The sequence below is a fragment of the Aethalodelphis obliquidens genome, unplaced genomic scaffold, assembly GCF_003676395.1.
Source record: "Aethalodelphis obliquidens isolate GAN/ISIS:26980383/991018 unplaced genomic scaffold, ASM367639v1 scaffold21, whole genome shotgun sequence".
In the NCBI taxonomy this organism is placed as follows: Eukaryota; Metazoa; Chordata; class Mammalia; order Artiodactyla; family Delphinidae; genus Aethalodelphis; species Aethalodelphis obliquidens.
Genome location: NW_020837965.1, coordinates 27927823 through 27941508, shown reverse-complemented (window position 1 = coordinate 27941508; position 13686 = coordinate 27927823). Strand labels below are relative to the sequence as shown.

The 13686-nt window shown below is 60.4% G+C and overlaps 2 protein-coding genes across 10 annotated transcripts in view; one reads left to right on the top strand and one right to left on the bottom strand.

Moving 5' to 3' along the window:
- Positions 1–4045, top strand: part of CDCA4 (cell division cycle associated 4) — an 18479-nt gene extending 14434 nt beyond the window's left edge. For all 9 annotated transcript variants that reach the window (XM_027120775.1, XM_027120768.1, XM_027120769.1 and 6 more), the window contains one exon: positions 640–4045. In XM_027120775.1, coding sequence (XP_026976576.1) covers positions 646–1320 — 675 coding nt within the window. In that variant the 5' untranslated portion in view covers positions 640–645 and the 3' untranslated portion in view covers positions 1321–4045. The remainder of the gene's footprint in view (positions 1–639) is intronic.
- Positions 4046–5750: 1705 nt separating this feature from the next.
- Positions 5751–12974, bottom strand: CLBA1 (clathrin binding box of aftiphilin containing 1). The gene is made up of 6 exons (XM_027120767.1): positions 12694–12974; positions 11601–12380; positions 10243–10388; positions 8659–8788; positions 7526–7630; positions 5751–6583 (listed from the first exon to the last, which is right to left on the bottom strand). Exons 2-6 carry the CDS (start codon positions 12081–12083, stop codon positions 6419–6421), a joined length of 1029 nt encoding a protein of 342 aa, XP_026976568.1. The 5' UTR covers positions 12084–12380; positions 12694–12974; the 3' UTR covers positions 5751–6418.
- Positions 12975–13686: the final 712 nt, after the last annotated feature.

Below are 13686 nucleotides of genomic sequence, written 5' to 3'. Positions count from 1 at the left end.
TCCTCCCTCCTCCCTCCTCCCTCCCCGGGCGCCAGCACTCGGAAATTTGGTGTTCCCGTTCAGCTGAGTTCTTTAAGATGGATTTATCCTATTTTTGGTCCATTTATCTTTTTTTTAAAATTTATTTTGGCTGTGTTGGGTCTTCGTTGCTGTGCGGGGGCCTTCTCTAGTTGCGGTGAGTGGGGGCTACTCTTCGTTGCGGTGCGCGGGCTTCTCATTGCAGTGGCTTCTCTTGTTGCAGAGCACAGGCTCTAGGTACATGGGCTTCAGTAGTTGTGGCACACGGGCTTAGCATCTCCGCAACATGTGGGATCTTCCCGGACCAGGGCTCAAACCCCTGTCTCCTGCACTGGCAGGCAGATTCTTAACCGCTGCGCCACCAGGGAAGCCCCATTTATCTTTTCTGATGGAGACGGTTGCGCTGTGGTTTAGAGGTGGCGTCTAGAACAACCTTCACAGGGTCTCTGTGGCTGGGCTTGAGCTAGAGGGGCGCAGGGGCTGCAGCAGCCTGGAGTTGCCCCTCTGCCCCAGCCCGCGCCCCTGTCTGCGTGGATCACCCCTGATGTTGAGACTGAACCTGGGGCAGAGTCTGCAGGGACCCTGAAGTGGGCTCAACGGCATCTTTCTCGGTTTCCGCAGGGCACGATGTTCGCGCGAGGGCTGAAGAGGAAGTGCGCGGAGGACGAGGAGGCCTCGCCTGCGTACAGTCTGCAGCGCCAGTCGCTCCTGGACATGTCACTGGTCAAGCTCCAGCTGTGCCACATGCTGGTGGAGCCCAACCTGTGCCGTTCGGTCCTCATCGCCAACACGGTCCGGCAGATTCAAGAGGAGATGACCCAGGACGGGAGCTGGTGCGTGCCGGTGCCCCAGACTGCGGGGCGGGCGTCGCGCGACCGCCTGGTGTCCACGGAGATCCTGTGCCGCTCAGCGCGCGAGGGGGCGCGCCCGGCCCCTGACCCTGGAGACCCGGCCTCTGAGCTCCAAGTGGTCCCAGCAGCACAGGCTCCCGGGGTCCCTCCTGGTGGCGTTTGGGACGGGGACGGTCCTCGAGAAAACAGAGGAAGCTTTCACAAGTCGCTCGATCAGATATTTGAAACACTGGAGAGTCAAAGCCCCGGTGCGGTGGAGGAGCTGTTTTCTGACGTGGATGGCTCCTACTACGACCTGGACGCTGTGCTGACCGGCATGGTGGGCGGTGCCAAGTCGGGCCAGGACGGGCTGGAGGCCTTCGCCTCCACGGCCGCCCCGCCCCCCAGCGCCGGCTGCAAGTCGGACCTGGGCGAGCTGGACCACGTGGTGGAGATCCTGGTGGAGACCTGAGCCGCGGCCGCGGCACACAGCAGATGTGTTTGTGAGGCCCACGAAAACAGCCGGCGCGCTGGGGGTGTGGGTGCCCGCTGCCCTGCAGCTGGGGCTGGCCTCTGGTTTGTCTGCGATTAGGAGACTGGCCCAGAACAGCATCCGGTCCGCCCGCTCCCCCCCTCTCTCCCTCCCTTCCAGGGCTGGGCTGCTTTCCCGCAGGCCGGTCATCGCGGCCGCCCTGGGCCCTCGTCTGTGTCCTGCTACAGCCCCGCAGGAGGATGCCAGCCCCCTTCCGCATCCAGCCTCATTCTACTTTAGATAGGGGAATTTTCTAAAATTAAGTTTTATACGTTTTGGGCAATATTTTGTCTTCAGATATATTTTTGAACTTTTTATACTTTTATCACTTTAGATTTTTTTAGCTATTTTCTTAAAAATATATTTTTTCTATAAACATCCTCTGCTGCTACATTAGAAACTTTTATAACCTAAACAGTTGCAGTTGGTGTATTTCATTTTTTTTAAGGTTTAACACACACTGTTCTTTTTCCAACAAGCGTCACTGCCCTGAGTCTGCAGTGTCCACACATTGTGATTTCCGCTTTCGACTCGGGTGTGAGCCTTGCCCGTACGCGCTGGTGCGGTCAGAGCGAGGTCAGAGTTGAAGGCCTTGCACGGCGGTGCCTTCACCAGATCTGCTGTGCGAGACACGTCTCTGTTAGAGGGTTTTATTTATGCCTATTTATGTATAAGTGTCTTCAGAGCCGATGGTCAAGTACGGTCTGCGTGGGGATCATGCGTGCCCTGAGGCGTCTTGGGCGGTGCCTCCAGAGGGTCTGAGACTCCGGACCCCTCCTGCGCGGGTTCCCAGCACAGCTGACCTTCCTCCCAAAGCTGCTGCCCTCCGCGTGCCCCTGCCTGGCCGGGCCGCCCGACCCGCGGCAGCTGGGCCCGTGTGCCAGCATGTTTGGGGAAGGCGCGTGTCCATGCACCACTGGATTGGAGAATGGTGGCATAAATTTAAGTCTAGGGTTAAAGAAGTCTGTACACATGTCATCTGTGGGCCCTCGATCTTGAGGGTCGTTGACGGTGGGGTTGGCTGGGTGGTGTGTGTGCCCTGTGACCCTGCCCCAGGCACCGAGACCGCCCGCGACTTTTAGATCTTTTTCACTTGTTTACAAGTGAGACTGTATTCTCTCCGCACGCCCACCCCACGTTTCCCGTTTCTCGTGCTTTTTCTTCCTTCTCCGGCCCTTAGCCAAAAAGGGTTTTCATTTGCGCATATGCCATTCTTAGTATCAGTGGTGTGCACCTCATTTTATTAAAAAATTATACAACGAAGTGGAAATGTGTTGTCAATTATCTACCATGTTGTAGTCCTCGAGTTGGTCTTTTTACCCTAGTTGAGCTCAGCCAGGTTACCTAAGGGAGACCGTGGGGTTGCGAAGAGATTCCACGTGGGTTTGTTGACAGGCAGGCTGTGGGACGTCTTCATCACCTGACCTCGCAGGGCTCTGAGGCAACTCTCCCCACCCCAGCTCTTGCGGCAGAAGCCAGGTGAGGGACAGCGCCTTGGATTGGGCCGATGGTGGGAGCCCAGCCCGGTCAGGAAGCTGTGGGTGAGAGGCGGGCTGTGGTTCTCAGCATCCAAGGGTGGCTTCCTTCCGAGTTTGAAAGTATTTCCTTGTGGAAAGTAGCTTAAGTGTATGTTTTATAAGCAACAAACCTATAGCGGTATTTTGTGTCTTTATGGCATTCCTAGCTTTTTAAAACATTTGCTCAGTTTCAGGGCAGCTACGGTGTCTTATCTGGCAGCCTTCTGCAGTAGGACACAAACAGGGCTCAGGGTGGGGAGCGGACAGCGCCTATAGCCAGGTCCCCCTCCCCTGAGGGGCTGAGACCCAGCCTCCTTTCTGCCCCTGTAGTGACCCCTCCTTCCTCCCTTTGCTCTTCGGGTTCCTTCCCAGCCATGCACTCTCATTTCGGCAGCTCCCTTGAGGTGCTGATGGCCTAGCCGTCCCGGGCAGGGCGAGGTGGGGCCCTGCTGGACACCGATTCCCCTGGAAGCATCAGAGTTTCTCCAGAGAGGAGCGGAGGCAGGTGGCCAGTTACTGATGATGGATTTGAATTGAATATGGAAGTGTGGGGTGGGGTGGGGCTTTAAACTCCCGTGTGCGTGTGGTCACGTGTTTGTAAACTGCAAAAGGAACGCTGCTGCCTTCACCCCACCACCTCTCCTGGGCTGGTCCTGGGCTCCGGGTAGGGAAGCTGGGTTTGTGGGGAGCGAGTTACGGTTTGTGTTCGCAGTTGCTTCTGAGCACAGCTGAGCTCTGGCCAGCGCCTCCCCCGCCCCGCCTCCCTGTCCCGGGAGCACGTGGAGGGAGGGGCCCGCCCTCGAAAGGAAAGACTCCGGAGGGGTTCCCAGCCCTGAGGGCAGTTCAAGGTACAAGCCTTGGCCAGGGGCAAGTCCTCACACTGAAACTTCTGAACCGTTGCTAATAAACAGTCGAGTTATCTTTATGGGCAGTAGACGATAAGAGATTATCACACGAGAAGGTGATTAAAAAGCTCGTAGGCGATGCAGGTTGAAGTACTGAGATGTGTCGGGCAGTGATCAATCCCAGTTCTGTTACCTTCTGGAGTTATGGATTCCACTCTAAGCACTGCTGGCGTTGCCTCCCTCCATATCTTGATGTTGTATTTTCCTTGTCATTCATTTTTAGAATAAATATTATCACGTGTCCTCCTGGCTGTCTGTTGCTTCCTCCCCCACGTGGCTGGTTCCTGGGCTGGCAGACTCCAACACGGGGTCCCTGGGCCTCTCTGGGCTCCCGTCTGTGGTCACTCAGGACTCCTTCTCAAGGAAGCCAGGCTCCTTTTTACACAGTGGCCAAGGTTTCTCCAGGCCTATGTCTCTGAACCCAGCTCTGTGACGCTGATTGAGACTTGGTGGCAGAAACCCCAGAGTGCCCGATGGAGGGGCTTGCTCTCTGCTCTCCGACCCCCTCCGACTTCTGAGAGAGCTGCCTTCTGCTCCGGGGGGATTTCTTGCAGCTCTCCCCCTCACGCCCGGGCTGGAGGATGGGTCCAGACCTGCCCGCCGCTGCTCAGGACTGGACTCTGCTGGCCCAGCGTGGAGCTGAAAGTCTCCTCTGTCGCCGCTGCGGTGATGAGAGCGGCTGTGGGCCTCTTCTGTTGCCTAATTTCAGTAAGTATTTTAGATTTCTTTGTAGTCTCGACCGTGTTTATTTTAAACCATGGTTGGGTAGCTGACTGGGCTTGCTCTGCTCAGGGTAAGAGTGACCGCCTCTTACACCCTATACATCTGAATCAGGGGACCAGTCAGCACTTAACCGTGTGCCAGCCTGTCTCTCCCAACTCAAGGAGTCCCCTCCTCCAGCAGATGGGCTGGACACGAGGACACAGAATCAGAGGTAGACGTGGTGTTTGATTAGACGGGGAGTGAGGGCGGGGGGAGCAGTGGTTTCCGGCTTGAGGAGCGGGTGGGTGGCGGAAGAGCAGAGCGGGGTCGGGGGGAAGTTCGGCTTTGGGGCCCGTGGAGTCTGGGACTTGTGTGAGGAGCAGCTGGAGACCCAGCTGGACACTGGGCCAGCGAGGGGAGGGGAGCTGTGAGGACAGTGAAATGACAGCATCGGAATTTGAATCTGGGGGGGGAAGCACAATGGTGTATTTTGGGTTGTCACGTCTAACTTTAACCAAAGGCTAGGAAATGACGGCACGGCTCAGGCGACCTCTGCTGGAGGGGTCCTGGGAGACCCCCAAGTGGATGCTCCCCTTTGGCGGAAGCAGCGTGGCAGAAAGCAGTTTCCAAACTCCCACCTCTTTCCTGCTGAAAATGAGAAATTAGGCAGGTTTCCCAAACATACAGCCCCCCAAAATGTTACCTCTTAACGTAAGCCTCAGATCCACAGGTGGTCTGTGGAGTGGCCGAGGGTGCTGGGGTGCGGGTGACAGCCAGCCGCCTCCTTCTCCCATGTGACAGGTGGCATCTGCTGGTCACTGTGACCCCACTTGGCCTCTGTCTGGATCTGACACCTCCATCGATGGAGTTGTGGCTGCCCCCAGCTGTGGTCTCCCAGACTCGACAGTGGCCTTGCAGGGACAGTGATGCCGGGGTCCTGCCGCGCGTGTGCCGGGCCCCGCCAGCCTTCAATCCCCAGGCCTCCCTGAGGGACTGGAAGGGCCGCCTGCCGGGGTTTCCAGCACCAGTCCCCACAGAGCCAGTGATTCAGCAAGAACACAGCTTGTAGAGGCTGTTGTTATTTATTTATTTATTTTTGTTTGTTTGTTTCTTTGTTTTGTGGTACGCGGGCCTCTCGCTGTTGTGGCCTCTCCCGTTGCGGAGCACAGGCTCTGGACGCGCAGGCTCAGCGGCCACGGCTCACGGGCCCAGCTGCTCCGCGGCATGTGGGATCTTCCTGGACCGGGGCACGAACCTGTGTTCCCCGCATCGGCAGGCGGACTCTCAACCACTGCGCCACCAGGGAAGCCCCAGGCTGTTGTTGTTATTTAATAAAATTTTACGAAAGGCAGTGCCGACTGCTGGGCTCTGCGGTCATAAGAGGTTCCCTCAGCTGATATAGGATGGCTCGCCTGCCCGCAGGCAGACATCACCACTGGATACGCACCCAGGCACCGGGCAGGCGAGCACACTCGCTTTGCGGGAACAGCACCTACCCCTGCGCGTGCCCTGCCACGTGGACACCCAGGCCAGGGGCCAGTGTGGCAGCAACGCACGCAGGGCCTACCGGGTCCCTGAACGGCTGCTTCCAGTGACAGTTCCAGCCACACGTGAAGCCACCCTGGGGTCCCAGGCAGCATGGCTCAGGCAGCCAGGCCTGGGGTCCCTCACAGGTGCCCCCAGCGGCTGGCAACACCTTCCCAGGGGAGGGTCCCTGGAGCCAGGCTGGGGTGGGGCTCCTGGGGTCCCGGGTGCCCCCTTCCTGGTGACTGGCTCTGCCGAGGGACACACCCCCCATCAAAGCGTCAGCCCTGATACAGGACACCCCTCCACGAAATAGCTCTGGTTTCCAGTACCAAACCAAACCGGTAAGAAACCGTAAAATCCCTCATCAAGACACAAAGGCCTCCGGCTTTAGCAAACGTCACTGTTAAACAATGCCACTTTTAGGTTACGAGGACTGAAAATCTTCTTTTTCCTTGGAATTGTGATGTATTGCCCATTTCCGTGTATGGGGGTCTTGAGGAAGAGGCTGTACGTGATCAGGCTGCCCTGTCTGCCGCCCGGCGTCCCTGGGAACTGGCAAGAAAGGAGGGACAGGTCGGGGAGAGCACGCGCGCCCCCAGAGACGCCCCCGGCCGCCCGCGCCTGCCCGGGGCCCTCGCCCGTCTCTGGCGGCGTCTGCTTACCCTCATCTTGCGCCCCTCCCCACGCGCTGCCACCGCAGAGGCGCGCGGGGACAGAAGCCACAGCTTCTCCCGGAGCAAACGGGACTGCCCCGGGCCCCTGTCGCCCTCCTCGTCCTCCTCCCACCCGGCCGGTGGCCCCAGGGACATTCCCAACGAACCGCTGCTGCCGCGGCCGCGGTCCCCGCAGGGGCTGCCCGGGGTGGGGGTGGGGGGCTTGCTGGGGACGTTTCTGTCTTGCTGCTCTAAGACGGTCCCAGCCACGTGCCTCTAGAAGGTTCCGTCTCCTGCCCCGCGGTTTCACAGGGCAGAGGGGTGGCCCCTGTGCCCGTCTCCCGCCAGCCGGGCGGCGCCAACTCACACCGGAGCCGGCTCCCGGCTCCCGGCTCCCGCCGAGAGCCCTGTCTCCGCGCGCCGCTCCCTCCACGCCCTCCTGCCGCCCCAGCTCCGGATCAGGCCCTTGGCCTCGGCGCCCCCTGCGTGGCACCCCGCACTCCACCCTGTGCCGCCCCGCCTTCTCCCTCGGGGAGGGGGGCGCTCAGAGCCAGCTCCACATCCGGGGCAGCACGGGGTCCTGGGGCGCGGGGGTGGGGACGCACCTCTCCAGGCTGAGCTCGCGCCCCGCGGGAGCTGGGCTGCTAACCGCGCACCCCGACACGTGGTCCCAGGGTGGGCGGGAGACCCTGTTCCCGGAAGAGGCTTTTCCTCCAGAGGAGCCCCAGGACGGAGGCCGCCTGCCGCCCCTCGCCCCTCTGACTCTTACGAGCCCATGAGAGTTAAAGGATAGAAGCGACTGGAACCCGAGACCCAGGCCCCAGGCGTCCCGGGCTCTCACCTTGGTCTGGATCAGGGCTCTGCAGCGGTGCAGGCGGAAGCCGAGCTCTTCAGGCTCGTGGAGGCCAGGGTCTCCCAGAGTGCGTCCCGGGCCCTCCGAAGGGCTCTGAGGAAGTAAACCAGTGTCAGCAGAAGGAAGGCAGATTAAAAGGTCGTTTTCTCTTTTTCACCTGGGCCCTCCGGCACGTCTCCCTGTAAAATGGCAACGTGGCCCCGACTCGGGCTCCGCTGGGGGCTGCCAGCCGCCCACCCCGGCTCACGCGGCCCTCAGGCCAAGGACCGCGGTGCCCTTCTCAGGTGCCCTTCTCAACCGAGGTTCTCGCCGCCTCTCCTCCCCCTCTCCTCCCACTGTTTTCCTCCCACAGAGACTCACCAGCCGGGTCACTGTCCAGCCCCGCAGGCCCCCTCCTGGCCAGTGTGGCCACGGCCACCATTCCAGTGCCCCGTGTTCACCGGGGCCTGCCTGCCAGCCCCTTCTGTGTTTTCCACTTTTGAAAATTTCCATAATACTTAAAAAATGGAAAAAGATCTTCGCCACCTTGGTGCCTGAAAGATGACCATCCTTACAATTTGCGTTTCTTTGATGACTCATGAGCCCTACGGCGTGTAAGTGGCTGTGAGTTGGTGCTCGGTGAGACACGTGGCCTCTGGCCGTGGCCTTCCTGAGCGCGTCCCCGGCCACCGCTCTGCTCCGGCTTGGCTGGCTCCCACCTCAGGGCCCGCCTGACGGCAGACCCCACACCTCCCCTGCACCCCCCGCCCGCGGCCTTCACAGTGACCCGGCCCCGCCAGAGCCCCGGCCGCCAAGCCCACCGCCTCCAGTAGCACCTGTGGGGTGGCTGCGCCCTGCAGCCCCCGGCAGAGTGCACCACTACATCACCGCGCTGCCAGGGCACCTCCTTCACCAGGCGCCGAGGGCAGGGCTGCGCCTGATGGCCCGCCGAGGAGCTGCCGGAGCCAGACGAGGGCGCCCTGGCTCACCCTTCCCGCCCTGAGATGGCAGCGTCCCAGCTGCAGGTGCGCGCCGCGCGCCCCACCTCCCGCCCCGTCCAGGAGCGGCGCACAGGGTGGCTGGCAGAGATGCTCGCAGTCCTGCCAGCCCCCAGGAGCCCACCTCCACCCAGGTCATTTCACCTTCTGAGCAGCATCTATTCCGAGAACAAGAAGGAAGTTTTCCCGGCAACGGGACTCGCTCCAGAGGCCTCGGGAAGTCATCACGGTCCTGGTGCTCTGAAGAGCTCTCCAGAGTTTTCTGGATTCAGAACTGGAAAAGAGCGGCATTAATTACAAAGTAGCCCAGAAGGGCTTCAGACGGGAGGCAAAGAGGGCGCCTGACCCTTCAGAACTCCGACCACAGAACCCCGGCTTCTCGCCACTTTGCTCGTTTACTCAAGCATCTACTGTCCTGCAAGTGCCCAGCACAGCCCTGGCCTGAATGACCAATTTCACCATCACGTGTCTCCTCCGAGGGCAGAAGCCCTGGGAGGCCAGATATTCCGCAGTCTTGTTTCCTGATGATCTCAGGTGCCTAGAACCACGCCAGGTACCACAGAGATGTCCAGAAACTGAGAGGAGCAGATGCCGAGAGGGATGAACACGAGTGTGTGCCGGGGCCCCGCCCTGCTGCTCAGCCTGGCCTCCAGGAGAGAAGGCACGGGCAGGCGCGCAAATGGCTACAGGGGGACAGACTCGCCAAGTGCCAAGTCGCTTCCAGACCACCCCAGAGTAACCCTGACCCTCTGTGTCACCACAGCGTCCAGCCCGGCCCGGTCCCGACACTCAGAACCAACAGTGCCTGCGGGTGTCCCAGGATCACACGGCCCGCCTTCTGCCCTGGACCACGATCTGGGGAAGCAGCATGCCCAGAGGGCACACCAGCCACCTGAGCTGTCCTGGTCATCCAGGCTCTGGCTCTGGTCCCCAGGCCTCTGCTGGGGTGGGGGGAGAGTGCTCTGGGCAGGCGCTGGCTGGGACCCCAGCTCGGACCCTGGCCAGAGCCTAGGAGAGCCCACCTGCAGAGCTGTCTGACAAAGTCTCCACCTGCCCGCCTGCCCGGCAGCGCGCAGGGACCAGGGAAGCTAGCTCCCACACACCTCCACCTCCTCCCTCTGGGGCCTGGGTCCAGCAGGTCCCAGGCTGCTCAGCCTATATTTTATCCACTCGAGCTAAACTGGTTTTTTGCTCAGTGCTCAGTGAAAGAGTGTCTAAGAAAATGGCCGTCCACAACAAGTGCCTCTGTGATCTCCCTTAGGGACCTTTACTGGGAGTGTCAGCCTTGCTGGCAGCCGCAGGAGCACCGGTGGGCTGACCCTGCGGTGGGCCTAGAATGTCTCCAGGGCGCTGGGGTGTCTCCAGGGCACTAAGGTTCACTCGGTCCAGTCCCCCAGGAGCCCCTGTGCCCGCCACCCAAGCCCACTGGCCCCTCCCTCACCCCCAGCACTCTCACCAAGACCCGAGGAGCTGGCACTCCCTGGCCCACTTTGCTCCGGGTGAGCTGGTGGGGGGTGGGGGAAGGGCTGGACATGGCTCCAAAAGGAGGAGCTGCTGCACCTGTGCCACCCGGTCCTTCGACCCTTGGACCACAGGTGGTGGAACCTCGGGAGGGACGAAGCCCTCTATAGAGGTAAAAACAGAAGACCCCATGCGTCCACCATATCAACCAAAGGCATAAATGCAGAGCTGCCAGAAGACATGTGAGCGCCAATCCAAGTTCATTACCACAGTTTATGCACAGATTCAAGGCCAAGTTTTTCTTCATTGCCTGTTTCTAAGAAATGGTCTAAGGTGGAAACATCTTCAGTTGCCTGTGGGACTGGTACTTCTTGAAAAGCGAACCTAAAAATCTTCTCATAGCTGACAATAGGCTGAAAAACAAGAAAAACATACCAAAATTAGGAGAAATACACTCATCATGTCACCTTATTCCAAATATATAATTTCGGTACAAATGAAATTTGTAAATGATTATATACCGTTGCTGCTACTGAAACATGACATGTTCGTTCTTGCAAATCACTGCACTGTGCATCGTGCAGTGGAAACCAGTGTGTGTGGAAAAGTTTGATTAGAGCACACTAGTCATAAACTTCATCAGTGACGCGTGGAAAAAGGATATGCACACAGCGAAAATGTGGGCGCTGGCTCCTATGCACACAGCGAAAATGTGGGCGCTGGCTCCTATGCACACAGCGAAAATGTGGGCGCTGGTTCCCACATGTTAATTGGTTGAGAAATCCATTCCTATTACAATAAACATGGCCCTTCCCGGAAAAGAGGTTTGCAGGTTGTGAATTAGTGTGAAGTGCTGGAAGGTCGGTTGTCTGATGTCTGGGTGGGTGTTGGTAGACCGAGGTGGCTGGGAGAGGTGGGCGTGTGCATGGTGCATATTCACATGGGCCTCAGTTCAGCAGGTGTGGTTTTCTGCATTCACCTGGGGTTTCCTGCAAAGTTCACATTATGCTTCAATTGTTCCCCGATACAGTAATCGCATTGGAAGACAGTCCTGTCTTCAAAACAAGCATTAAAGCAGAGCTAACTGTATGTACGAAGAGTGGATCTTGTCAGAGGTCCTGGTTTAGAAAACAAACGGACCATCCTTAGAACCAGCAAATCCTTTCCTCCCTTCTCTGTTTCACTTTTGGTGTTTGGGGTAAACCATTTGGGAAGAGAAGGCAGAGAAAGAGGAAGATGAGAGGCAGTCACACTGAAGGGAAACCCTGGAGGTCAGGACAGGAAGGTGGACGGAGCAAGGGGGCGAGTCCTGGGCTCTCCAGGCCACCCCCAGTGCCCGGTCAGTGCATGCACACTGAAATGTGACTCTTGGTGAGGTTTTCTAAATAAGTAGATTGACAACTCAGATGAAAGAAATGCTCTTTCACCACGTGCCCTAAACGGGCCAGGAAAACACAGCCTGGTTGATGGAGAGTGGGCAGACGCTCCCCTTAGGAAGGTGGAGGGAAAGGAAAGTGGGGGTGGGATGAAGCCCGGAGAGAAGCAGACCCCCTCCCTGGCCAGCCCACCAAAGCACAGGAAACACTTCCTGTGCAACATGGCAAAGACGAATACTTTAGAAATACCTCAGAAGGTGTGATGGCGCTGGTTCCTGTCACCCCAGGTCCACCCTGGTGAGACTGGTGAGAACCAGGCTCCTTTTGGGCAGAAATGGTTCTCGTCGGCTGAGGTTCTGTGGGCCTCTCCGGGAGCTCAAAGGACTGAGAGAATTGTTCAGACCTGGCTGAGGATTCCCGAAAGCCTTCAAACTCTCCCCAGGCACCGCTGTGTTCCCCTAGGTCTGGACCCCTGGCGGAGGCAGACAAGCCCTCTCCGCTGCGCCCAGAGATCCTGGCTTCCCCATCCCCATCGGGCGGGGGAAGAAGGGAGCGGGGACTCGCCCACCCCACAGCGTCACCGCCCTGTGTCCCAGGTGCCGAGCCTGCACCGCTGTATTCAGAAACCCGGCAGAAGGAAACCCCGCCTGCTTGCTCTGCGAGGTCACTCAGAAACGCGCAGAGAGGGGGCACGTGGCCAGGTGCTCCCCCCAGCTCCCGCTGGCCTTGCATGTTGGTGCCGCCAAGCCCGCATAGACGCGATGGGAAGATGCTCAGGAGACATCCACACCGCTGTGCGGGAGCTGCCCGGGGCTGGACGGGGCCCGACGGGGTTGCCTGCTCGCCCGCCGCCCAGCAGCTGCCGGCGGCTCCCTCGGGAGTACGGATGGGCTGGTGTGGGTCCACTGTCGCTGCGGAACGGACACAGACCGCATACACAGCCTGGTCACCCAGGCAAAAGTGACCGGAGCCGCTGCCCGGCTTCTTCCTCCACGCGTCTGGGCGAACGGTCCAGCACAGGGGCGTGTCCTAGAGACCAACCAGGTGCTGGGGGTCAGCACTGCCTGGGAGGGTGGACGAACTGCGGGGTCCTGTCTCGGCCGCCGTGGGCAGGGGTCTGCGAGGCCCAGTCTGGCAGAGCCGGGGAGAGTCCGGGCGCCCGAGGGAGGGCGGCGCCCGGGGGTCCCCGAGAGTTGGGTTGGGGGCTCGGGTAGTCCCCTCGCGGGGCGGGCGGGGGTCCGAGGTGGCCGCTGAGGACCACGATCGGGCCTGGCCTACGGCTCCCGAGGGGCGGACTTGGAGCGCGCTGGGGCCCCGGCGTCCGGCTCGGGCCCGCACCCACCTCGGCCAAGTCTCCGCCTCCGCCCGCGGGCGCAGCAGGCTGCGGGGGGTCTCCTCGGCCTGCGCTGGACAGTTGCCCGGCAACGACGCGCGACTGTCCAGCTTCCGTCGTCTGCAGCCCTGGCGTCAGTGCGCCGGCGCCGCGCGGGGCGTGGCAGCGCCAGGCCCCGCCCCCGCGCCGGCGAAGTTCTGTGAGCGTAGGGAGCGGACTATCCGGTTGTACCCGGCCTGGGCGGGACCCGTCACCCCCGCGCCTTTCAGCCGCCGCGCGAAAAGGCTCTGGTTAATTAGACGACTCCTCGTGCTGCCACCCAACGTGGAGCGGGCGCCCTACACGCCCCGCGGCCGGGAGTGAGCAGGCGCGTGCTGCCGCCAACGTCCATCCCCCCAGCCCCGGCGGCCAGCTGCAGCCCTCCGACCCGGGCCGCCCTGGATGCCCTCTCGTGCCCCTGCCCCGCCTCAGTGGGGATGTGTGTAGCTGTGCCATCTGTCTTGTCAAACCCTGAATCCCCAGAAGCTAGTACTTCCAAGCGTGGGCCTCCTGGCGGGCAGGAGCGGGGGCGCGACCCCCTCTCTCTCGGGTCCCATGTAGAGCCCTGATTCTCGGCCTGGTCACCAGCCAGCCCCAAGGCAAGGCAGGGCCAGTCTGGGCCATGGACCACCAGCCCCTCCTGCCGCCACATGCCCCAGGGCAAGGGCCGCTCGTGGGCTAGCCCTGCCCTCCTGCTAGCTCCTTTCCCAGGCACTCCTGGCCTTTCCCCATCTGCCTAGATCAGCCCTCCGCAGATGCGGCCATCAGGCCCCCGGCTGAAGCCCTGAACCACACGCGGTCCCCCAGTCTGCCTTCGTGCTCAGAGTTCTCCACCCTGGGACCTCCTGGGGGCCTCCCTGGGCCCTGTCCGGTTTGCATGAATCACCTGCTCTCTCAATGGTCCTTCGCAGCTAAGCTACCGAAAATTTCCATTTTAAAAATTACCAGATGAGATCGTTCTCT

Excerpts from the sequence above, each read along its gene's own strand:
- CLBA1 (XM_027120767.1), bottom strand. The coding sequence starts at position 12,083 with ATGCAAGGCCAGCGGGAGCTGGGGGGAGCACCTGGCCACGTGCCCCCT. Across the intron at positions 10,389-11,600 it reads GCGCCATCACACCTTCTGAG|CCTATTGTCAGCTATGAGAA; the intron begins GTATTTCTAAAG and ends CTTGTTTTTCAG. Across the intron at positions 8,789-10,242 it reads GAATCTGTGCATAAACTGTG|TTCTGAATCCAGAAAACTCT; the intron begins GTAATGAACTTG and ends GCTCTTTTCCAG.